The 26,025-nt window shown below is 39.2% G+C and overlaps 1 protein-coding gene and 1 long non-coding RNA gene across 4 annotated transcripts in view; one reads left to right on the forward strand and one right to left on the reverse strand.

The window, feature by feature from the left end:
* The window catches only part of slc6a9 (solute carrier family 6 member 9), a 66,614-nt gene extending 41,151 nt beyond the window's left edge, over window positions 1–25,463 (forward strand). For all 3 annotated transcript variants that reach the window (XM_058066768.1, XM_058066767.1, XM_058066770.1), the window contains exons 2-13: window positions 4,432–4,588; window positions 5,771–5,902; window positions 8,134–8,410; window positions 9,921–10,053; window positions 10,132–10,266; window positions 11,670–11,773; window positions 12,845–13,082; window positions 14,082–14,216; window positions 14,300–14,399; window positions 14,554–14,654; window positions 16,359–16,529; window positions 18,194–25,463. In XM_058066768.1, the coding sequence (XP_057922751.1) occupies window positions 4,432–4,588; window positions 5,771–5,902; window positions 8,134–8,410; window positions 9,921–10,053; window positions 10,132–10,266; window positions 11,670–11,773; window positions 12,845–13,082; window positions 14,082–14,216; window positions 14,300–14,399; window positions 14,554–14,654; window positions 16,359–16,529; window positions 18,194–18,436 (1,926 nt within the window). In that variant the 3' untranslated portion in view covers window positions 18,437–25,463. The remainder of the gene's footprint in view (window positions 1–4,431; window positions 4,589–5,770; window positions 5,903–8,133; window positions 8,411–9,920; window positions 10,054–10,131; window positions 10,267–11,669; window positions 11,774–12,844; window positions 13,083–14,081; window positions 14,217–14,299; window positions 14,400–14,553; window positions 14,655–16,358; window positions 16,530–18,193) is intronic.
* LOC131125333 (uncharacterized) lies at window positions 9,301–15,189 on the reverse strand. The gene is made up of 3 exons (XR_009129010.1): window positions 14,940–15,189; window positions 14,539–14,685; window positions 9,301–10,082 (listed from the first exon to the last, which is right to left on the reverse strand). It is a non-coding gene; the product is annotated as an uncharacterized LOC131125333 (long non-coding RNA).
* Window positions 25,464–26,025: the final 562 nt, after the last annotated feature.

A 26,025-nucleotide genomic window follows, 5' to 3' on the forward strand; every position in this document is an offset into this window, starting at 1 on the left:
ACTAATAAGCAATGATGTTGGTGGCCCTATTTCAGCTCTCTGAGCTTTTTATCATGCTCATTTTCGCTTCCACTGTAATGGCTTTCCTTTTCTTTGGTGCACTTCCACTTAGGAGAATCATGAAGTCCCCTAAGTTAACTAATAAGCAATGTTGTTTCCGCTCTCTGGGTTTTTTATTTGGCTCATTTTCACTTCCACTGTAATGGCTTTCCTTTTCTTTGGTGCACTGCCACTTGAAGTCCCCTAAGTGAACTAATAAACAAACAATGTGTTTGGTGACCCTGTTTCCACTCTCTGAGCTTTTTATCAGGCTCATTTTCACTCCCATAGTGATGGCTTTCCTTTTCTTTGGTGCACTTCCGCTTAGGAGAATCATGAAGTCCCCTAAGTTAACTAATAAGCAATGTTGTTTCCGCTTTTTGAACTTTTTATCATACTCATTTTCGCTTCCACTGTAATGGCTTTCCTTTTCTTTGGTGCACTGCCACTTAGGAGACTACAGAAATTGTAAAAAGTTGACTACTGACCAATTTTAGTTTTCCTCAGTGTAGCTAAAAAGCAAGCTGGAGGTCCAAAACGGCCCCGGGCTACACTTTGGAGACCTCAAACCTAGCTGAATCAGAATGAGGAGGCCACAGATTCCCGAGTCGTTGCTGTTCCCGATGTTTCGTCTTCATCTCGGTCAGATTGGAGCTGAGTCAACACATCCAGTGTTGACGCATCTGTGGATGTCTTCTGAAGGCACGCACCTGCTTGCTGATAGCCAAGTTCCAGTATGTGTGCTTTGCAACAAGAAACACACACACAGCTGCTCCCCGGCTCGGCCATTTTTTCTCTTCCAAAATCAACTCCAGACGGGGGTCGCGTCATAAGTGGACCGCTGCGAGGGCGGTCTCACCGCTGGGGATTTCCGCTTGCCCACTGCTGTGACCCGTTTCCTTCTGAGCAATCTGGGCAGCGACGGCGCTTGTTTGCCGCGCTCCCCGTGCGTTCCATCTGCACGGGGACGGGTCACGGGATGGGAAAGTCGGGTTTTTTGTTTGAGCACAGCCAGACTCAAAAGACAACAACAATCTGCTGTTTGTTTTACAAACGTGTTATTATGCCGGCTGAGCGATGAGTATTTATTCCTAGTCATGCTGTTGGTTGAACCACGGCACCTTTAGTGTTTGTGGTGGGTGTCTGTTGTTGTTGTAGGCTCTGGCAGCATTTTACCATTGCTAAAGATAGAAATGGCTCTTTCTTTCGTTTTTGTTTTTTATTAGGTTCATTTTCTCTTCCACTGTAATGGCTTTCCTTTTCTTTGGTGCACTGCCATCTGGGAGAATCATGAAGTCCCCTAAGTTAACTAATAAGCAATGTTGTTGGTGGCCCTGTTTCTGCTCTCTGGGCTTTTTATTCGGCTCATTTTCACTCCCATAGTGATGGCTTTCCTTTTCTTTGGTGCACTTCCGCTTAGGAGAATCATGAAATCCCCTAAGTTAACTAATAACCAATGATCTTGGTGGCCCTGTTTCTGCTCTCTGAGCTTTTTATTCGGCTCATTTTCACTCCTGTGGTAATGGCTTTCCTTTTCTTTGGTGCACTGCCACCAATGGGAATCATTAAGTCTCCTAAGTTAACTAATAACCAATGTTGTAGATGGTGGCCCTGTTTCCGCTCTCTCAGCTTTTTTTTTTTGCTCATTTTCGCTTCCACTGTAATGGCTTTTCTTTTCTTTGGTGCACTACCGCTTGGGAGAATCATGTTAACTAATAAGGATTGGAGCTGCTGATAGAAATTAAGTGAAGATAGTGGCCATATTGACGATATTGTAAGTCTCAATAGAAATATTATACAATGATTAAGCCTAAATGTGGTCAGATCTCTGGTTTTCATGTTGTTTTCACCTCTAAATGTAGTCCAAACAGGTCAAAACACTTTTTTACAATAAATGACCATCTATAAAGTACCCTTTAGTGTGTTGCGACGGCCATATTGACGATATTGTAAGTCACAATAAAAATATTATATAAAGATTAAGCCTAAATGTGGTCAGATCTCTGGTTTTCATGTTGTTTTCACCTCTAAATGTAGTCCAAACAGGTCAAAACGCTTTTTTTTACAATAAATGACCATCTATAAAGTACCGTCAAATAGACGCTGAAGTACCTTTAAGTGTGTTGCGACGGCCATATTGACATATTGAAAATGGTAATGGTAATGGTTTTATTTCATTTGAAGATGCATCAGATTACAATTGAATGCATCACATAATCAGTTCACAGTTCCACATGTCCAAAAGGAGTAGGAAGAAGCAAAGCTTATTAAATCCTACCCCTCCATCTGGTACTTTTACAATCAGTAACTCTTACATTTGTTCACTTCCTGCTTTCATAATATAATTTAAGTTTTTTTGTGTGTTTTTTTTCGTTTGTTTTTTTATCAAGTACTGAAATACAAGTTGATATGATATTATTTTAGCTGTTTGAAGATGAACTATATCAGCAAGTTTAAAAAAAAACATTATTTTAATAGTGTGTGTTTGTGTGCATTTGAAAAAATAATCAGAATATTTTGCTTGTGCACTATAAATATGTAATCTGACGACATTATGGTACAAACATGCATTGTCAATCGGAGTACCCTTCTGTCCGGTGTGGACATTTGCATCCGCATACACGCAGGGAGACGCGGCCGAGGTTATTACGGAGCAGGGCGGGAGAGGAACCATCTGATGGCAGCAGATGGAGGGAGCGAGGAAAGCGGTAGAAGAAGCTGGAAATCAGGACAAGACCAAATGTGTACACGGCCTCTCGTCTTAAGGCGGTGATTTCACTTTAAATCCCGTCTGCTCCAGCGCGTCCATCTCATGCTCAACTTTGGGATGGAATAGAAACGACTTTATGGATGATATTTATTGATCGCCTGCCCATTAAGATGAAGGCACACATGCTCTTTGTCCAAGTACATTTGTACATACATGATTTCATGGTCAGTTTTTAGCTCTAAATACCACATCAATGTGCATATATATAAAATCTATATATATACAATATATATATATAAAATCTATATATATATATATATATATATGCAAGTATGAAATATTTTAAGATCTATTAAGATCTCTTAAGATCTTTTAAAATCTCTTAAGATCTCTTAAGATCTTTTAAGATATTTTAAGATCTCTTAAGATCTTTTAAGATCTCTTAAGATCTAGATCTCTTTAGAGATCTTAAGATCTCTTAAGATCTTTTAAGATTTTTTAAAATCTCTTAAGATCTCTTAAGATCTTTTAAGATCTTTTAAGATCTTTTAAGATCTCTTAAGATCTCTTAAGATCTCTTAAGATCTTTTAAGATCTCTTAAGATCTTTTAAGATCTCTTAAGATCTCTTAAGATCTTTTAAGATCTCTTAAGATCTTTTAAGATTTTTTAAAATCTCTTAAGATCTCTTAAGATCTTTTAAGATCTCTTAAGATCTAGATCTCTTAAGATCTCTTAAGATCTTTTAAAATCTTTTGAGATCTCTTAAGATCTTTTAAGATCTCTTAAGATCTTTTAAGATCTCTTAAGATCTTTTAAGATCTCTTAAGATATCTTAAGATCTTTTAAGATCTCTTAAGATCTCTTAAGATCTTTTAAAATCTTTTGAGATCTCTTAAGATCTTTTAAGATCTCTTAAGATCTTTTAAGATCTCTTAAGATCTTTTAAGATCTCTTAAGATATCTTAAGATCTTTTAAGATCTCTTAAGATATCTTAAGATCTTTTAAGATCTCTTAAGATCTCTTAAGATCTTTTAAGATTTTTAAAAATCTCTTAAGATCTTTTAAGATCTCTTAAGATCTAGATCTCTTAAGATCTATTAAGATCTCTTAAGATGTTTTAAAATCTTTTGAGATCTCTTAAGATCTTTTAAGATCTCTTAAGATCTTTTAAGATCTTTGCGACAAAACGCAAGAAGTGAGTGTCTGTAAAAGCATCTTGGCAACATTTTCAGACCACAATTAGGTGAGTAAAACTTCCCATTATGAACCAGTCTGGTGCACACATTTAAACACAGCAAACAATAAAATATGCAACATAAAACTCAAATTCGATTTTAGTATCTGTTTTTTTTTTTTTACTTTTCATTTGAATATATGCATCATTCCACCCTCGATCATCTCTGAGTTTGCACGTTCTCCCTGTGCATGCGTGGGTTTACTCCGGGTTACTCCAAATTGTCCATAGGTATGAATGTGAGTGTGAATGGTTGTAACTAACTAACTAAGCAATTGACTAATATTGATCTGAAACGTGTGTCAATCATGCAAAAAAAAAAAAAAACAATAACAGTATGAACATTGTGGACATATTTTGGTGTCTTCTTGAAATAAAAGCTATGAAAGAATTGAAAAAGATGTGGCTTACAGCGGAACGACCCATGAACGCCTCTTTGTTGCAGAATGGAGCAGTTCCAGGCGAGTCGGTGAGGAAGGATGAAAACTCCCGACGAGGGAATTGGGGCAACCAAATCGAGTTTGTCCTCACCAGTGTGGGCTATGCTGTGGGTCTGGGAAATGTTTGGAGGTTCCCCTACCTCTGCTACAGAAACGGAGGAGGTAGGTAGACTGGACGATGAACGACTGCAAGGAACACTTTGGTATTATCTAAATTGTTTGTTTCTTTCAGCTTTTTCCTGACTACGGACTCTAAATAATAATTGCTACTTCCACTTTGTCATGTAAAAAAAGCCGATTAATATCCACTTTTGTCTGTGCTCTTTATTTTATTTTATTTTATTTTATTTTATTTTATTTTATTTTATTTTATTTTATTTTATTTTATTTTATTTTATTTTATTTTATTTTATTTTATTTTATTTTATGGCATTAGTTTTAGATTATTCTTCTAATATGATCATTTGATATTTATATGAATTTTTGTTTTTTGCTGTTTTTTGTGTTTAAATATTTTATGTTTGATTATAATTTTAGAATATGGCGTAGGCCAATAAAAATAGCCACCAATCGCAAATATATTAACAGTTTATTTTTGTAAAATTGTGACACTGTTGGTTAAAACGCTACTTATTTTTCTTCATATTTTGACTTTATTCTTGTAAAACTACAGCATTTATTTTTTAATTTCTGCTATTTCAGAAGCTATTTCCACTTTCTTTTTTCTTCTTGTAATGGTGACTTTATTCCAATAATAGTTTGACTTTATTCTTATTACATAACTTTTTCCACAAACTAATTTTACAAAAATGTAAACTTATTTTTATTTTTTATTTTATTTTCTTTATTTATTTTTTTTCAACTTCATGCTAAATGTTATTTTTCCTCATAATATGTGACACTATTAGAATTAGGACATTTTGATTTTTTTTAATTATATATTATTTTTTTTATATTATTATATACATTTTTTATTATTTTGACTTTATTCCATTTTTTTTTGTAGTTTCTTGTTAAATTATATGTTTATCGGCTACCTGAAATGGCAGTGCCATGGTGTTTGAAAATTGCACAAGATTTGCCAGAGACCTCCATGATGTCGTATCAGCTGCTCTGAGCATGTGCCCGAATACAGTGCACCTTCCTGGGCCACGGCAGGATGCTCTTCCCCCTCTGTGCTCTGCTTCTCCTGATCGTAGTATATTATATATTTGATTAGGACAAATTTATTCAGTCCTCCTAACCTCCAGGAGTGTACAAACGACTCAAACTACTATTGCTTTGAAAAAAAGACATAATACATCTAACTGGAATTGACTGAGTCGTGTGTGTTCTCCCTTCCAGGTGCCTTTATGCTCCCGTATTTTATCATGTTGGTCTTCTGTGGCATTCCGCTCTTCTTCCTGGAGTTGTCCTTCGGCCAGTTTGCCAGCCTGGGGTGTCTGGGAGTCTGGAAGATTAGCCCAATGTTCAAAGGTTTGTTGTGTATTTTGTGTGTAAGACTCATAAATCGGATTGCATACGTTGCCATGGAACCTTGGTTAGCGTCGTTAATTCCTTCCAGACGGAAACTGAAACGGATGCTAACCGAAACAATTTTCCCTTAACTAATTCAACACCAAAGACATAGATATATGTTTTTATAATCCCGAACAACCGAACACAACAACATATCCATATCCAAAAAAAAGTCTTTGGGTCCAAAGAGGAGTTGATTTAGGTATAAGTTCCCACTTCCTGGACGTCACATTGGAGAAAACATCTGCACGTGAAAAGCATACATCGCTAAGAACGTGAGGTCAAGTCAACATAACTTTGTACTTTGGCTTCCACGAGTCACGTTTTTCATCAAGTTTACAGTCTGAGGGGGTTTACTTTTTGCAAACACGCATTTTATCAGTAAAAACACAATACTTTTTTTCTTGAGGAGTAATAATAGTAACTAGAAAATTCCCGCGGAAATTTGGATGGGCTTGCCACCTGTGCTGTGAACCTCGGGCCCGGTGTGCAAACGGTTACCATGCTAGCACCTAGCAAGAATGCCTCAAGTACCGAAAAGGTAGATGCAGTCCCATCGTGTCTCCACATCATGCCATGTGTCTATTTGCATTTAGACATTAGTAAATTAGCTTAAATGCTAACATGCTAACGGCTACCAAGCTAGCACCTATCAAGACGGCCTCAGGTCACGAAAAGTTTGGGGCAGTCCCATAGTGTCCCCCACATCGTGCCACGTGTGTATTTGCCTTTAGACATGAGTAAATTAGCTTAAATGCTAACATGCTAACAGTCATCATGCTAGCACCTAGCAAGAGGGCCTCAAGTTTAGAAAGTGCAAAGGTTGTCCTATAACTTCCCTACATCATGCCATGTGTGTATTTGCCTTTAGACATGAGTAAATTAGCTTAAATGCTAACATGCTAACAGTCATCATGCCAGCACCTAGCAAGAGGGCCTCAAGTTTAGAAAGTGCCAAGGTTGTCCTATAACTTCCCTACATCATGCCATGTGTGTATTTGCCTTTAGACATGAGTAGATTAGCTTAAATGCTAACATGCTAGCAATTAGCATTTCGCCACAGAGAGAGTTGAGAAGTTTATCTAAAAAATGAGCCGTAAATCATGGCCGTATGGCTGAGCTACAAGGCTGTGAAAAGTCTGTAAATTCTCGTTTTCTCTGGAATGTGGCTGTTCTAAAAATAAAACAGGTTGTACCTAATCTAGTGGCCCGTTTTTGAACGTTTTGGTTTATAGCGTCGCCATAGTTACACAAAACATTCCAAAAAATAAATACTGCTGTAGTCCCGAGCCTCACGATTCCGGCGGTGTAACATGTGTGGGGGTCCTTTTTGCGGTTTTGGCCGCATTACGCGCGCAAAAATGGGAAGATTAAGATATAATAATACAGTAAACCTTGGATATATCGGATTCAATTGTTCCCACTGGTTTTGTCCGATATAGCGAAATCTGTTATATGCGTATACCGGAAAATTTCCGTTTTATGCATATATCGGATTTATATCCGGTATATGCGTAAATCGGATTTTATCCGTTATAAAAAGGCACTTCCTTGACTATGTTTCCAATGTACCTGGACGCGCAGGCAACGCTGCAAACGCTGCAAATGACGTCGTATAGCGGCCTGTCACGATTCGGCGAATCGGAGTGCCACCATGCGGCCATCCGATATATGCGAGGGAAATTTAATGGAAATGCATTGGAACGGGACTGGAGATTTTGTCCGAAATAGGCGAAATCCGATATATGCAATGAATTTTTATTGGAAATGCATTACAGAAAAATTGGTTCTTTTTTATCTGTCCGTTGTGAGCAAATTTCCGATATATCCGAGTCCGATATATCCGAGGTTTACTGTAGAACATGTGTACCTAATCTAGTGGCCCATTTTTGAACGTTTTGGTTTATAGCGTCGCCATAGTTACACAAAACATTCCAAAAAATAAATACTGCTGTAGTCCCGAGCCTCACGATTCCGGCGGTGTAACATCTGTGGGGGTCCTTTTTGCGGTTTTGGCCGCATTACGCGCGCAAAAATGGGAAGATTAAGATATAATGCAAGCCCCATAGTCTATGGGGCTTGCAAGCCCATAATAATAACTCATTCAATCCCAGCCATGTTTCCTAAGAGGATCCTTTGGGTGTCTAGAACTGCATGGATGAACTCGAACCTGTGTTCTTCCCCGCCAGGTGTGGGCTACGGCATGATGGTGGTGTCCACCTACATCGGGATTTATTACAACGTGGTGATTTGCATCGCCTTCTACTACTTCTTCATGTCCATGACTAACTTATTGCCGTGGACGTACTGCAACAACCCCTGGAACACGCCCGACTGCAGCGGAGTGGTGAGCCAAAGCGGCCAGATTAACGGCACCCTGGCCAACGTCACCCGCGGCGTGGCGGCGGGGGTCAGCGAGGTCGTCAATCGCACCAAGAGGACCAGTCCCAGCGAGGAATACTGGAAGTAAGCACTTTGTATTCCCCTGTTTGGCAGTTTGGGAATGACGTGACCTCAGTTACCTCGGCCAACCATTGTCAAATATTTATTCAAGATTCCTGGAAATGCTACAACCTTTCATCGGAGTGGAACAGCTCATGAACGACATGCAGGACACGTGCTATTTATTTTGCAGACAAGTCACAGCACTCAGAGATCATAGTTCCTCCCCCAAATTGTGACTTACACCAAAATAATCCCAGTTAGAGCATACAATATATTTTTTACATCATTAGAGCCCTCTCGACATGAAATAACACCCCTATAATCACATTTCACTCCTTTTGTCTCACAAATAAGTCAATATAAAATTTCAGACAAATTTACTGACACCTAGAGGCCAGTGTGGAATACTACATATTATATTTGTATTTTAGCTCATTTAGCCATTTTTATACTTGATTTCAAGCTGCACGGTGGTCGAGTGGTTAGCGCAGAGGCCTCACAGCTAGGAGACCCTCGTTCAATTCCACCCTCGGCCATCTCTGTGTGGAGTGGGTGCATGCGTGGGTTTTCTCCGGGTACTCTGGTTTCCTCCCACATTCCAAAAAAACATGCTAGGTTAATTAGCGACTCCAAATTGTCCATAGGTATGAATGTGAGTGTGAATGGTTGTTTGTCTATATGTGCCCTGTGATTGGCTGGCCACCAGTCCAGGGTGTACCCCGCCCCTCACCCCAAAACAGCTGGGATAGGCTCCAGCACTAGGTGCATTTTTTTTTCAATAAAAATAAATAAAAATCAATAAAAACATTTCAAGAAATCAATAAAAAATATGAAATTATTTAGGGGGACCTTAAGAACATTTTAGGGGGACTGAAGCCCCCCCTAAATTAGGCCTAATGACGCCACTGATACCAAGCAATTTGTGAGGATAAGCGGTAGAAAATGAATGAATGAATGAACAGTAGAGCCCTCTTGACATGAAATAACACCCCTATAATCACATTTCACTCCTGTTACCTGCAGTGGCTTTTGTCTCATAATAGAAACTTTAAGATGAGACAAGATAAAATAAAATTTCAGATAAATTTAATCCCAGTTAGAGCATACAATATATTTTTTACATCATTAGAGCCCTCTCGACATGAAATAACACCCCTATAATCACATTTCACTCTTGTTACCCGCAGTGGCTTTTGTCTCATTATAAAAACTTTAAGATAAGACAAGATAATATAAAATTTCAGATATATTTAATCCCAGTTCGAGCATACAATATATTTTTTACATCATTAGAGCCCCCTCGACATGAAATAACACCCCTATAATAACATTTCACTCCTGTTACCTGCAGTGGCTTTTGTCTCACAAATAAGACAATATAAAATTTCAGACAAATTTACTGACACCTGGTGGCCAGTGTGCAATACTGCATATTATATTTGTATTTTAGCTAATTTAGCATTTTTTATACTTGATTTCAGCAGACAAAACGTGCTTGATAATGCATATAAAAGCTGTGTGTTTATTTTAGACACTACGTGCTGGACATCTCCGACGACATCGGCAACTTTGGAGAAGTGCGCCTCCCCATCCTGGGCTGCCTGGCTGTGTCCTGGGTGGTGGTCTTCCTCTGCCTCATCAGGGGCGTCAAATCCTCGGGAAAGGTCCGTGTTCTCACGAAACTCCTCTCTCCCTGCGTGAGTGACGTGTACACGTCACATGCGTGTGATGTGTAATTCCAGGTGGTGTACTTCACAGCCACATTCCCTTATGTGGTTTTGACCATCCTGTTTATCCGCGGCATTACCCTGGACGGAGCCATCAACGGGATCATGTACTACCTGACTCCGCAGTGGCAGAAGGTCCTGGATGCTAAGGTATTTTTACAACCATATATAACTTGTTGAGGTGTCGATAATGGTGGGCCATAATCTGTTTCAACCTGCATGAGAACTACGCCTCGGGAGACAGCGACCCCCCCATCGTCCCACCCCCCCTCCCTTAAACATGCAGCAAAAGCCACACAGAACTTGTTGAAACACAGCAAAGTAAATCTTCTCGGGGGGCCAAGTCAAAACCACAGATCTCAGTACAGTGGCTGGACCTGCTATAGGAGCTGTTCACGCCCGATCCCGATGCAACCTGACAGAACTTGAGCTCTTTAGTGAGGGGAATGGGACAAAATGTCTCGATTAGACTTGTAGTATACAGTATCTATTATTATATTTAGTAGTATACAGTAGAGGCCTCACAGCTAGGAGACCCAAGTTCAATTCCACCCTCGGCCATCTCTGTGTGGAGTGGGTTCATGCGTGGGTTTTCTCCGCGTATTCTGGTTTCCTCCCACATTCCAAAAACATGCTAGGTTAATTAGCGACTCCAAATTGTCCATAGGTATGAATGTGAGTGTGAATGGTTGTTTGTCTATATGTGCCCTGTGATTGGCTGGCCACCAGTTGGGATAGGCTCCAGCACCCCTGCGACCCTCGTGAGGAAAAAGCAGGAGAAAATGAATGAATGAGTTAGCGCGCAGACCTCACAGCTAGGAGGACCAAGGTTCGACTCCACCCTCGGCCATCTCTTTGCATGTTCTCCCCGTGCATGCGTGGGTTTTCTAAACCGGGTACTCCGGTTTCCTCCCACATTCCAAAAACATGCTAGGTTAATTAGCGACTCCAAATTGTCCATAGGTATGAATGTGAGTGTGAATGGTTGTTTGTCTATATGTGCCCTGTGATTGGCTGGCCACCAGTCCAGGGTGTACCCGGCCTCTCGCCCCAAGACAGCTGGGATAGGCTCCAGCACTAGGGGCATTTTTTTTGGTAAAAAAAAATCAATAAAATTTTAAAAATCAATAAAAAATATCAAATTATTTATGGGGGCCTTAATAACATTTTAGGGGGGCTGAAGCCCCCCCTAAATTAGGCCTAATGACGTCACTGATACCAAGCAATTTGTGAGGATAAGCGGTAGAAAATGAATGAATGAATGAACATTAGAGCCCTCTTGACATGAAATAACACCCCTATAATCACATTTCACTCCTGTTACCTGCAGTGGCTTTTGTCTCATAATAGAAACTTTAAGATAAGACAAGATAATATAAAATTTCAGATAAATTTAAATTTACACCAAAATAATCCCAGTTCGAGCATACAATATATTTTTTACATATGTATATATATATATATATACAGATACCCTTATATAGTACCAGTTTTCCGACTTTGTCAATAATGAGTAGCGGCGCGAATTATTGGTTCTTGTGTTGTTTTCCCAGGTGTGGGGAGATGCCGCGTCACAGATTTTCTACTCCCTGGGATGTGCGTGGGGCGGCCTCATTACGATGGCTTCCTATAACAAGTTCCACAACAATTGTTTCAGGTACTTCACACTATTCCTCATAAAGGTGCATCAGAGAATAGCTCCGCTATTCTTTGGCCTCACTGATTGGTCCACAATGTACAAGGCAGGCCAAGCATCCGGGGAATCGATTATTGCTTAAAAACCACTTTACTCTCTCCGAGTCTTAATCATTTATCATACCAAGCCCCCTGGAGATGTACAGGATATGAATCAATGTAGTAGACATTCAAAAAAAATCAAAAAAATCCAAGAACCGGGATATAACTTTCCCACTTTTGGACAAGATTTAGTAGAGATACTCAATTGTTTTAGGCCACCATTAAATGTACACAAGTACACACAATCTATACTGCAAAACCGCTGCTCAAGCTCTGCAACCATTCTATCCAGTGGACAGGGATCAATGATATCATCATTATTATTATATTATTAATAAGCCTATTATTGTTACTATCATCATTATTCTTCTTTTGATTATTACTACTACAACTAGTATAGTAGTAGGCTAGTATTAGCCTGCTTATTGGCTTGCTTATTAGCCTGCTTTTGCCCTATTATATGAAATTTGTCAGAGATTTTTTTGGAAAAAAAGAAAAAAAAGATCAATAAAAAAATATGAAATTATTTATTTTATTATTTTTCAGTATTCTTCTTCTGATTATTACAACAACTACTACTAGTAGTAGTAGGCTAGTATTAGTCTGCTTATTGGCTTCTTTTGCCCTATTATATGAAATTTGTTTTTGAGGGTTTTTTTGTAAAAACTAAAAAAAAAACAAAAAATGTATAAAAAATATCAAATTATTTAGGGGGGCTTAAGAACATTTTAGGGGCACTTAAGCTCCCCTAAAATAGGCCCATTGACGCCACTGATGCCATGCAATTTGGTGCAATACAGCTTCCAGCTTGGTTTTTCCAACAGTTTGTCATGACCATGAATGAGAATTAGCATTTTTTTCATTGCTAACATTATAGATAATTTCCTAATTTACACAAAAGAATCTCTTTGAAATGAAATTACTGCAAAATGTGATTTCCATTTCCAATCTAGCCACGATCTGACTGTCCAATCTGCTTTTCCGTGTACAGAGACAGCATCATCATCAGCATCACCAACTGTGCTACCAGCGTCTACGCCGGCTTTGTCATTTTCTCCATCCTGGGCTTCATGGCACACCATCTGAACGTTCCCGTATCGGAGGTGGCCGACCACGGCCCGGGTCTGGCCTTTGTGGCCTACCCGGAGGCTCTCACTCTGCTGCCCATTTCCCCACTCTGGTCGCTGCTCTTCTTCTTCATGCTCATCCTTCTCGGGCTGGGTACTCAGGTGAGACTGGAATACTCGGTTGACCGAAAAGCATCATGGTGGAAGGAATTTACTGCATATGTCATATTTGTACGTACAAGTACACCATAACACTTTTTTTTTAATATATTCATCAATCATGCTGTTTTGTGGTTGCTATTAGTCAGAATTTCACATGTTTTTTCATGACTTAAGCATATTGATTCATATTATTGGCTAAATAAGGGAGGGGTCAGCAACCCACGGCTCCAGAGCCGCATGTGGCCTATATGTTATGGCTCCCTTTGCAATGCTTGAATATGTTTTTAACACCTGAGTGGGGAAAATGCACTTCTTTGTAATGAGTTTTTAAAAATCCAACTTTATGTGAGACCATGAATGCATCCTGACTGATTTCTGGCTGGTGATTGGATGAGCAGAAACATGAAGGAAAATAAGAAATAATACTTTCCCAGAGCTATTTGGCATTTCTAAAAAAATAAATTAGAGATGATTTTTTTTTAAAAACTTCAGTTTACAGTAGTTTACACATATGTACTTTTATGTAAGTTTACTTCCAATACTAGCAAGAGTACTCCAACTTGTCTTTTCTTATATGAACTACTTTGATACCCCCAAATTCCCACCAAAGTTGTTTTTAAAGTATGTTTTGCGGCTCCAGGCTATCTCTCTTTAGTGAGCAAGCGGGTAAAATGTTTTTTTTTTCATAGTAAAGGTTGCCGACCCCTGGGCTAAATGAATTAAAAAGCTGTTGTGATATGTAGTATTGTACACTGGTCACTAGGTGTCAGTAATGTTCCTGTAATGTTGTTATAGGGGTGTTATTTTATGTCTAGAGGTCTTTAATAATACTGAAAAGTGTATTTAGAAGGTTGCAAACAGGGTATTTGTCAATAAAGAATCCTACTTTGCGGAAATTAATTTACCACGGAGCCATTAATTGCAATAAACGAGCTCCTGAAGTATATAATTATCTTTCATAGCAAAAACATAAATAATTCTCGTTTGTTCTTCCTTCAGTTCTGCTTACTGGAGACGCTGGTGACGGCCATTGTGGATGAGATCGGCACCGACTGGATCATCAGAAACAAGACCGTGGTTACACTGTGCGTGGCGATTGTCGGATTCCTACTCGGAGTGCCGCTAACAACTCAGGTAAGTCCACCAGGATGCATTTCCCATCCTGGAGCATTCCCAGTCCTCCCATTTTCCTACCGCATGTGTGTTTCTGCTCGCAGGCAGGAATCTACTGGTTGCTCCTGATGGACAATTACGCTGCTAGCTTCTCTCTGGTCATCATTTCCTGCATTATGTGTGTCTGCATCATGTATATTTATGGTAAGGATGGGCTGCCTTTCACTTTGGCATGGTTTTCTATCTTTATTGGTTATCCTCCGAGAACATGGATATCAATAAAAGTACTACTCGGATTCTTTGCCATAGAAGTAAGGCAACCCAAGATGATGTTTTTGCTTACCGTCTTTTCCTGCAGGTCACCGAAACTATTTCAAAGACGTTGAGATGATGCTGGGTTTCCCTCCTCCGCTCTTCTTCAAAGTGTGCTGGAGGTTCATCTCCCCCGTTATTATTTCTGTAAGTTAACGTAACGGCCTTTGTTGGGTTTCTGATGGACAAAAGAATGAAAATAAAAGTTACTTTTCCTTCACTTCTGCACCCCTCGTCAATGCCAACCACGTTGTGTGGCAAAGAGAGGAAATACTTGTTTTAATGGTAAACAAAACACAGATTATATTTACAATGTTTCACAACACTGCCGACTAGTGGCCAACATAAGTAACAGAGTGGGGGAGAGAAGCGGAAGGAGCAATTAATGACACACGAAAAAGTATTATGATTACAAAAATGAAAAACACATACCTGATGGACAAAAGAATGAAAATAAAGTTCTTTTTTCCTCCACTTCTGCACCCTACACAGACGGGACATAAATTACACATTGTAACAAAAAACCATTGTAAACCAATGTAACGAAAATCCCGCCATAAATGTAAATGAAAAGAAGCCCTTTTAACTAAAACCAACAATCGAAATAACACAAAAACCGCTTGAAATGACAAATATATCGACATAAAAACAATATACACAACACAGATGACCAAATCTTAAACTAAACAACATATTTTGTCTGCAGCTCTTTAACTGAACTTACCCTCCGTCAATGCCAGTCACGTGGTGTGGCAAAGACAGGAAGTGCTACCAGAGCTGGGGCCAACTACGGAAGCCCGGGAGGAGCAGAATTGAAAGGATAAAATAAAGCAATGAAAATGGAGTAAACAAGATAAGAAAAATACTAATTGAGATAAAAATTCTCACAATAACTAAATAATAATAAATTCCCGCATTTAGAAAATAAATAATAAAGTGCATTTTTAACTCTGTTACATTAACACACCACGTTTGAATACCGCTAAACACATTTTAGGAATCTGACCTACATTTCCGGAGCTAATCTGTCTTTGTTTCCGAATTCCAACCTCAAATCTTTCTGACTGGGAAATGGACACGAGCAGCCTCTATCAGTAGAATTTTCCCAAGCACATGTATTATTAGTCCACTAAGCCTCTGAACCAAACACCAAATGCATTGTTGTGGATTACAGCTTCCATTTCAGGCCTTTTTTTTTCCCTTTCATTCATTGCATTATCGACTAAAAGTCTGCTCTCCAGGGTCTGTGAAGATGACTTTTCATCTTCATAACTCTAATAAGCTTTTGAATGAAACCAGCGAGTTAAAATTTAACCTATCGAAGTTCGAAAACGTTCTGCAAATGGCAGAAAATGGGGAGTAATTGAGACATATATAAAAAAAGTACTGCTATTTTTGACCAAAATATAGGACCAGATGGACACAAAGTCATGGTCTGACTTTGCGTTAGAGGCTAGGAGGCTAGCCTGGTTTCTCCAAGCCATGTTTACATACTGTAAATTCCATAAAAGTTGCAACTTTTTCTTAAACTTTGATCCTTTTGCTTATGCATTTATATACGATCACAATCACAACTACTAATTTCATCACACAGCGACTTAATACTCAAGAGGTGTATAAACAAATATACAAATATGTCCCAATATGATTTAAAAATGTGTTTAAACCCAACTGTTGCAATGTTGCTATATTTCTGAGGTATAACCATTGAGTGTAAAGTTGCAGTGTGATGAATTTAATGTTGTTTGCAAGATGGCACTATGAGTCAGACTGTTATATTGAAATAATGACCTGCAATAATGACCGGATATCGCATATCGGCACTCACTCATTCTGCCCTTTCCCCCGCAGTTTATCCTGATCTTCACGGTGATCCAGTACAAGCCCATCACTTACAATGACTACGTTTACCCCGGCTGGTCCCTGGCCATCGGCTTCGCCATGGCTCTGTCCTCCGTCATCTGCATACCCATCTACGCCCTCTACAAGATCTCAAGGTCCCCGGGGGCCACTTTCAGAGAGGTAGGTTTTGGTCACCGTACACTCGCAGGTGCTCAAGGAAGACCCAAATTTTGCTAACTCATGGGTGCTTGACGAAGCATCGACTTTTGCTGAGTCACAGGTCCTCAACAGAGATTTGTGTTTCACCGACTCACTTGTGCTAATTGAAGACTTTTCACTGACTGGCATGTGCGTACAGAAGACTCGACTTTCACTGATTCACAGGTTTTTGTCAAAGACTACTTACACTGACTCACGAGTGCTCAACGAATACTCCACTTTCACTGAGTCACAGGTGCTCGACAAAGACTTGTGTTTCACTTATTCACAGGTAGTGACAAAGACTCACAGACTTATGGGTGATTGGGGAAGACTCGTTTTTCACTGACTCACGGGTGCTCAATGAATACTCGAGTTCCACTGAGTCACAGGTGTTTGACAAAGACTCACAGACTTATAGGTGATTGGGGAAGACTTGTTTTTCACTGACTCACAGGTGTTCAACAAATACTCGAGTTTCACTGATTCACAAGTAGTGACAAAGACTCACAGACTTATGGGCGATTGGGCAAGACTTGTGTTTCACTGACTCACAGGTGCTCAACGAATACTGGAGTGCCACTGAGTCACAGGTGTTTGACAAAGACTCATCTTTCCCAGACTGATGGGCGATTGGTGGAAGACTCGTTTTTCACTGATTCACGGGTGCTCAACGAATACTCGAGTTCGACTAAGACACCGGTGTTTGACAAAAAGACTCACCTTTCACAGACTTATGGGCGATTGGTGGAAGACTCGTTTTTCACTGATTCACCGGTGCTCAACGAATACTCGAGTTTGACTAAGACACAGGTTTTGACAAAAAGACTCACCTTTCCCAGACTTATGGGCGATTGCTGGAAGACTCGTTTTTCACTGACTCACCGGTGCTCAACGAATACTCGAGTTTCACTGATTCACAAGTAGAGACAAAGACTCACAGACTTATGGGCAATTGGGGAAGACTCGTTTTTTACTGACTCACAAGTGCTCAACGAATACTGGAGTTTCACTGAGTTACAGGTGTTTGACAAAGACTCACCTTTCACAGACTTATGGGTAATTGGGGAAGACTCGTTTTTCACTGACTCACGGGTGCTCAAAGAATACTCGAGTTCCACTGAGTCACAGGTGTTTGACAAAAAGACTCACCTTTCAAAGACTTATGGGCGATTGGTGGAAGACTCGTTTTTTCACTGATTCACGGGTGCTCAACGAATACTCGAGTTCCACTGAGTCACAGGTGTTTGACAAAGACTCACCTTTCACAGACTTATGGGCGATTGGTGGAAGACTTGTTTTTCACTGATTCACTGGTGCTCAACGAATACTCGAGTTTCACTGATTCACAAGTAGAGACAAAGACTCACAGACTTATGGGTAATTGGGGAAGACTCATTTTTTACTGACTCACAAGTGCTCAACGAATACTGGAGTTTCACTGAGTCACAGGTGTTTGACAAAAAGACTCACCTTTCACAGACTTATGGGTAATTGGGGAAGACTCGTTTATCACTGACTCACTCACTGTTCTACAAAGACTCCATTTTCACAGACTTTCTACAAACCGAGTCGTTGAAAAGAATCGCTTTTCCCACCCCACTTATTTTTGACGCCAGTTTTATTGTTCTCGCTTTTTGTATCAGCGCTTGAAGAGTGCTTGCCAGCCTCATCCCAAGTGGGGCCCGGCCCTGCGGGAGCACCGCATCGGCCGCTACGCCCCGGCAGCCACGGAAGACACTGTGGAGGCTCGTCCCCTCAAGGAGAAGGACGAGCTGAAAGAGGAGCTGCGGGAGGAGGAGAAGGAGAGGAAGGATGACATCGGCCTCACCATCCAGGGAAGCAACGGCTCCACCAACACGCACAACAACCCCAACCCGAGTGCATAGACGGCGGGCCAGGCTACCGTCGCCGTGCGCCCCCCCCTCCTCCTCCATCCTTTCTCCTCCCTTCTCCTCCAATCCTCACCCCACTTTCCCACAGTCCTCTGTGGGGGAGATCCCTTTTTGCTGGAGACCTTTACATATTGTAAGGGCTTATTATATCTATCCTAACCTCTGCTGTCTAGCTGTGATATCTCTAGGAGCAAAAACAAAAAAAAAGGCACAAAAAAAGGAATAAATTGGGTCATCGTCCAAATGATTTGCGTATGTTTGCGTGCGTGCGTGCGTGGGATTGTTTCGTTTCTTGCACATAATTTAATATTTCCTCATCTTCACATGCAGTTAGAGGTATGCTAGATGCTGTTTGTGTCGTGCACAGACGCACGCACTCTTCTCCTGACATCTTGAACCTGGGCCCGCATGGGATGGGTGGAAGCAGAACCTTTTAAACCCCCACTTTGCCCCCCACCTTCCTCCCCCACCCCTCTTTCGGCCCCATCTACTGTGTCGTAATACACACCAGGTGAAAATGAATTACCACGTTCAAAGGACGTTCCTTTGCATACACCTTGCACCGCACCGTGACCTCACAGACTAATTCTCTTGTTTCTTTACTTTCACTTTCACTTTCTTCACTTCTCAGGGTCCAAGTAAGCTTTGAGGTTTGCCTCGTTGAAATCACAGATACAGTAATCCCTCGCCACATCACGCTTGTTCAAAAATATATTAAATAAATTATATATAATTATATATAATAATTATTAAATTATATAAATTATATAATATAATAATAATAATATAATATATATATATTTATATATTAAAATAAATTATTATTATTACATTACATGCATTTTTAAGCTCATTTTTTTGTTTTTTAAAAAAAGATTTCACGCAGAAAAATTTATTTATTAACTAAAGTAAAAATTTCAGGCATTCAGAATTCAGTAGATGCATTGAAAGATGTCACAATGCCATGTAGTGTTCTACACTGGTCACCAAGGGTCAGTAATGTCACTCTAATGTGATTATAGGGGTGCTATGTCATGTCTAGAGGGCTCTTATTACTGTAATGTTATTTGAGACACACAAGCACCAGGCTTTTACTGCGGGTTTTGAACACATTCACAGCAATATAGTCTTATTTATGTCTTATCATTATGATCACATGAGCGTAAAGGTGACTATAGGGGTGTTATTTCATGTCTAGAGGTCTCAAATGTAAAAACAAAACAAATTTTGAAGGTGGTAAACAGGTTTTCTTTAACGTAATTAACAAAATATTCCATTCCTAAATAAGGAGTCCTACTTGGCGGAATGTACGATCATGGTCGGGATCATGGTCGGGCCTGGAAGTGATGAAGGAGGGATTACTGTATCCTGTAGTATCTACACCAGTGGGGATTGCTCTAAGACTGCAAGGAAGCTCATTTTGCCCTAAAATGTCCCAAAAAATGACCTGTCTCAGTCTTGCATAATAATTATTAATAATAATAATTATTAGTCCATAGAAGGGCGGAGTTGATGGTGACATAAATCGGTGAATGCTATTTTACCAACATGAAGGACAGGCATACATAATTATTGAATTATTATTATTATTGACAGTGTAATGGGACAAATTGGCCCGCTTTGCCACGTTGTGTTGCAGTTGCACCTTTCGTCCACAGGATGGGGCTGTTCTCCTGTGTACAGTTGGAGGTAGCAGGCATTCGGTGTCGGTTCTACAAAGCCAGGGCCACATAGTGAAAAATTAATGCAGGAAGAAATATTGTACGAACACCGCTATTGCTTCTTTACTTCTTTAATCATTTTCATAATATTTTTTGGCATATTATGACTTTATTCCCATAATATTTTAATTTGCTACCAAACCTCATTTTTTTTAAATTTACTTATTTTTTTTGGTTCCTCAAAATAGTACAAATAAAACACAAAAGAGTATTTTCTTCTATAATACAATTTTTTTAAATAATACACCAGGTTATTCTTGGAAATCTTTTTTCTTAATATGAATATTAATATTAATAATATTAATTAATAATATTAATATTCTCAAATATTTCCAATTATTTCAACTTGTTCTTGGAATTCTCATCATATTTTCACTTCATCTTTAGAAACGCTACACAGTTTTCCAAAAATTCCAACTTCATTCATTGTTTTGTTTGTTTTTCATAATAATACGAAATTTTTTTAGACTTTAACTTCATGCTAAAAAATTTTATTTTTCCTGGGAATATTACCCACTCCATGATTCTGATAAAAAAAAATTACTACTTTTTCTCTCAGTTTTTTGTCTTGTGTTGCCATTTTTTGCTGTTTTTTTTAGGTTTGTAGTTCAATTATATTTTTAGAATGTGGCACGGGCTGCAAACGGCCCCCGGGCCGCACTTTGAACACCCTCTGATCCGTATTTCTAGACAGGAAGCGTGGACACCATGCCTCCGTTAGCGGTCTCAGCATCCCCGTGACGTCGTTCTAACGCCGCCATGTTGTCATACTAGCTGTGTATACGCCCTCCGCCCCACCAACCCCCACCACACCCCCACCTCCATCCCTGCTGGCCCCCATCACTCCCCCAACCTTTGTACAGTCATGTAAAAAAAAATGGTATTCCAGTACTGACTGTGTATCTTTACGTTTCTCGTTAGCGAGGCACGTTTGTTTTGCTTTTCATTTGTCCTTCTTAGTGTAACGTAGACGTCACGTGTAGTGTGTACTACTTGTGTGTATAGTGCGTTAGCGTCCGCTACTGCTGAGTCTGCATGTAGAGCAGACGTAGTATTAATGTCAACGTACCTCTAATTTTCACTCTTACTCTGCTCATGTACTCATATACTGTCTGTATATACAAATATATAGACAGTATATACACATATACACACATACATATATATATATATATATATATATATATATACAGTATATACACATATATGGTATGAAAAAGTGGTAATTTACAAGGTTTTCCAGGTAAATATATTATATAGCAGACCAATGAACTGATAGATGACAAGGGAAACAATAAATTAGCTAGGTCGACTCATTGACCTTTGACCCTTGACCTGAAAGTGAAGCCAATCATAAGAAATTCTCACATGACCACATGAACAAAGATTGTTCAACATCATGGTCTAAGGGAAGGATACAAACAGTGGAAAAACTGGAAGACCACAGGAACGGTTCTAGTTAAGGCCCGGAGTGGCAGTCCGAGATTATGTAATCTCAGATCCAACCCCAGAGACCAGCTCCAAAGACCTCCAACCTGATGTAGATGCAGATGTTGTCACTGGGCATCCGTCAACGATTCATCATGCGGATGAAGAACACAGCATTCCAAGACAAACACTTGCTACCCACAGTAATATTTGGTGGTGGTTCCATCATGTTTTGGGGGCTTGGGGGGGGGCAGTGCAGGTACTAGAAATCTTCCAGTCGGTATCACCAGATTGTTGCCACCAGTCTTCATGAACCAGTGCTTGGAAACCATCTGGAGATGTTTTGGAAAGAGAATAAATAACTTCGGGCTGCATGGTGGTCGAGTGGTTAGGAGACCAGGGTTCAATTCCACCCTCGGCCATCTCTGTGTGGCGTTAGCATGTTCTCCCCGTGCATGAGTGGGTTTTCTCCGGGTTTTCCTCCCACATTGCAAAAACATGCTAGGTTAATTAGCGACTCCAAATTGTCCATAGGTATGAATGTGAGTGTGAATGGTTGTTTGTCAATATGTGCCCTGTGATTGGCTGGCGACCAGTCTAGGGTGTACCCCGCCTTACGCCCGAAGACAGCTGGGATAGGCTCCAGCACCCCCCGCGACCCTCGTGAGGAAAAGCGGTAGAAAATGAATGAATGAACTTCGGGCTGCATGGCGGTCAAGTGGTTAGGAGACCAGGGTTCAATTCCACCCTCGGCCATCTCTGTGTGGAGTTAGCATGTTCTCCCCATGCATGCGTGGGTTTTCTCCGGGTTTTCCTCCCACATTGCAAAAACATGCTAGGTTAATTAGCGACTCCAAATTGTCCATAGGTATGAATGTGAGTGTGAATGCTTGTTTGTCTATATGTGCCCTGTGATTGGCTGGCGACCAGTCTCGGGTGTACCCCGCCTTACGCCCAAAGACAGCTGGGATAGGCTCCAGCACCCCCCGCGACCCTCTTGAGGAAAAGCGGTAGAAAATGAATGAATGAACTTCGGGCTGCATGGCGGTCAAGTGGTTAGGAGACTAGGGTTCAATTCCACCCTCGGCCATCTCTGTATGGAGTCTGCATGTTCTCCCTGTGCATGCGTGGGTTTTCTCCGGGTTTTCCTCCCACATTCCAAAAACATGCTAGGTTAATTAGCGACTCCAAATTGTCCATAGGTATGAATGTGAGTGTGAATGGTTGTTTGTCTATATGTGCCCTGTGATTGGCTGGCCACCAGTCCAGTGTGTACCCCGCCTCTCGTCTGAAGACAGCTGGAATAGGCTCCAGCACCCTCGTGAGGATAAGCGGTAGAAAATGAATGAATGAATAAATAATTAGAACCCGGACACTCATTTGAAGCTATAGGAAACCTTTATATGTGATCAGAAGGAGGATCTACTAAATATTTATGTCATTTTTTTTTGGTCGGGTTGCTCAAATTTTGTCCTATAAACTTCATTTGTCTGCTCTATGATATTTTTACCTGGAATAGCTGATCATTTATAAAACGACCAGGGGTGCCCAAACCTTTCACACCACTGTGTATATGCAGTATACACACACATATATACAGTATATACTGTAGAAACAGTATATATACACATATGTACACACATCTATATATACAGTATGTCTTTTCAAAGTATTTTTTTGTACTAAAAGAGGAGAAAGAAATGGACATCGAGTATTTCATCGTCAGATGTTAGGTAATATTCTGCAAGCGTTGCCAAACAAAAGCTTTGGATTAAAACTTGAACTCTAGAAGGATGGACAGGAAGGATTTTACCACGGAATACGAGGGCCACATTGTTCGAGAATAAACAACAACTTTATTCTCCGAAATTGAGAAGAAAAAAATCGGAATTATTTCCCGACGACTTTGACCTTTTTGTCGTAAATTTGACTTTATTATCGTAAATGTACGATGGTGTTTTCATATTTTTATTGTGAATGTACGACTTTTTTTTTTATAAATGTATGACTTTTTTTGTTGGGAATTGTGACTTTTTTTTCCTGGTAAATTGATGACTTAATTCTCGGAATTTTACGACTTTTTTTACTCTTCGATTTTCAACTTTGGTCTCGTAAATTGATGACTTTATTCTTGTAATTTTATGACTTTTTTAGTCTTTGATTTTCAACGTTGGTCTTGTACATTTATGACTTTACTCTCTTAATATTACGACTTTTTTTGACTTAATTGTACGTACGTACATTTACGATATATTTCATTTTCTCGTAATTTTACGACTTTTTTACTCTTTGATTTTCAACTTTGGTTTTGTACATTTATGACTTTACTCTCTTAATATTACAACTTTTTTTCGACTTAATTGTACGTACATTTACGATATATTTCATTTTCTCGTAATTTTACGACTTTTTTGCTCTTCGATTTTCAACATTGGTCTTGTACATTTATGACTTTACTCTCTTAATATTATGACTTTTTTTTTACTTAATTGTATGTACATTTACGATATGTTTCATTTTTTCGCAATTTTACGACTTTTTACTCTTTGATTTTCAACGTTGGTCTTGTACATTTATGACTTTACTCTCTTAATGTTACGACTTTTTTTCGACTTAATTGTACGTACATTTATGATATATTTCATTTTCTCGTAATTTTACGACTTTTTTACTCTTTTATTTTCAATGTTGGTCTTGTACATTTATGACTTTACTCTCTTAATATTACGACTTTTTTTACTTAATTGTACGTACGTACATTTACGATATATTTAATTTTCTCGTAATTTTCCGACTTTTTTACTCTTCGATTTTCAACATTGGTCTTGTACATTTATGACTTTACTCTCTTAATATTACGACTTTTTTCAACTTAATTGTACGTACATTTACGATATATTTCATTTTCTCGTAATTTTACGACTTTTTTACTCTTCAATTTTCAACTTTGATTTTGTACATTTATGACTTTACTCTCTTAATATTACGACTTTTTTCGACTTAATTGTACGTACATTTACGATATATTTCATTGTCTCATAATTTTACGACTTTTTTACTCTTTGATTTTCAACGTTGGTCTTGTACATTTATGACTTTAGTCTCTCAATATTACAACTTTTTTCGACTTAATTGTACGTACATTTACGATATATTTTATTCTCGTTAATTTATAACTCTTTTTCTCGTAAATGTATGACTCTCTTCTCTTACGTTTACGACTTTAATCACGTAATATGACGACTTTTCGTGTAAATTTGCGACTTTTTTTTTCACATGGCCCTCAAACTCCGTGGTATTTTTTCCGGCGAGGCCTGCAGTGACTTTTTCTTAGATTTTTGTCTCGAAGAGTAGCGTGAGGCGAAAAGCTGTCTATAAAAAACGAACACTAATTCCGAGCCTAACCCGAAAAACAACAACAACAACAAAAAGCAACACCAAATAATAACAACGTTAACCTTAGAAAAATATTCCACGGATTTCAGGAGCCATTTTTCCCGATATTTCTCCGGCAGTCTGTGGTATGTTCCGCATCTGAGACGGTTGGTTATCTTTTATCATGGAAAGGAAATGTACACGGAGGTGAAGAACCGGACTCGTGTAGAAAAAAAAAAATCCACCGCCATGTTTGGACTTGAATTGAACCGCTTCATCCCACGGAAAGACATGTTAGCATGTTAGCACGGGCGAGGAAAAGCACAGGTGAAAAGAGCACAGTTCTTCTGGTACCTTCTATCATCTCTAACGGTGTCTTGTTCTTCTTCTTCTTCTTCAGTCTTTAGGGCCAAAATACATTCACGTCTTAGTCCTGTCAGCTGTATATTGTAAAACTGTTCAATTACATTGGGAAATAAAATCTATTTTAAAGATCAGCCGCCTTGTCTTCTGTCTTGCTGGCACTTCTATCGAACCCACGATGACGTCCTCTTCGATGGAAACAGACGCAGCACAATACAATGTAATTAAATAGTCAAAATATTTTCAAAAAAATAAGGGAAAAAAATAATAAATAATAATAATAAATAATAATAATAAATAATAATAATAAATAATAATAATAAATAATCTAACAACTGTAATTTATTATTATTATTTAATTTCAGGACAAAAATAATTTTAGCAGAATAATAATAATAATAATGTCACGGATCGGCATGTCTGTGTTGCGGTGCAGAGAGCAGGACCAAATGCAGGTAAATTAATATTTATTTTAGCTATAATAACAGCAGAAGAAAACGCAACTCAACCAACAATGATCCAACACAGGGAGACGCACACACCTGAACTAAATAGACACAAATTAGGGGCAGGTGTGGATGATTGGGACAACGAAGGAAGACAGGGCAAAAACAGGAAGTCCATTACAAAATAAGAGTGTCCCAAAAAGTAAACCAAAGCCCAGACAGGAAACTCAAACTGTCACACAGGAACCCA

This window comes from Doryrhamphus excisus, chromosome 3, assembly GCF_030265055.1.
Source record: "Doryrhamphus excisus isolate RoL2022-K1 chromosome 3, RoL_Dexc_1.0, whole genome shotgun sequence".
Lineage (NCBI taxonomy): Eukaryota > Metazoa > Chordata > Actinopteri > Syngnathiformes > Syngnathidae > Doryrhamphus > Doryrhamphus excisus.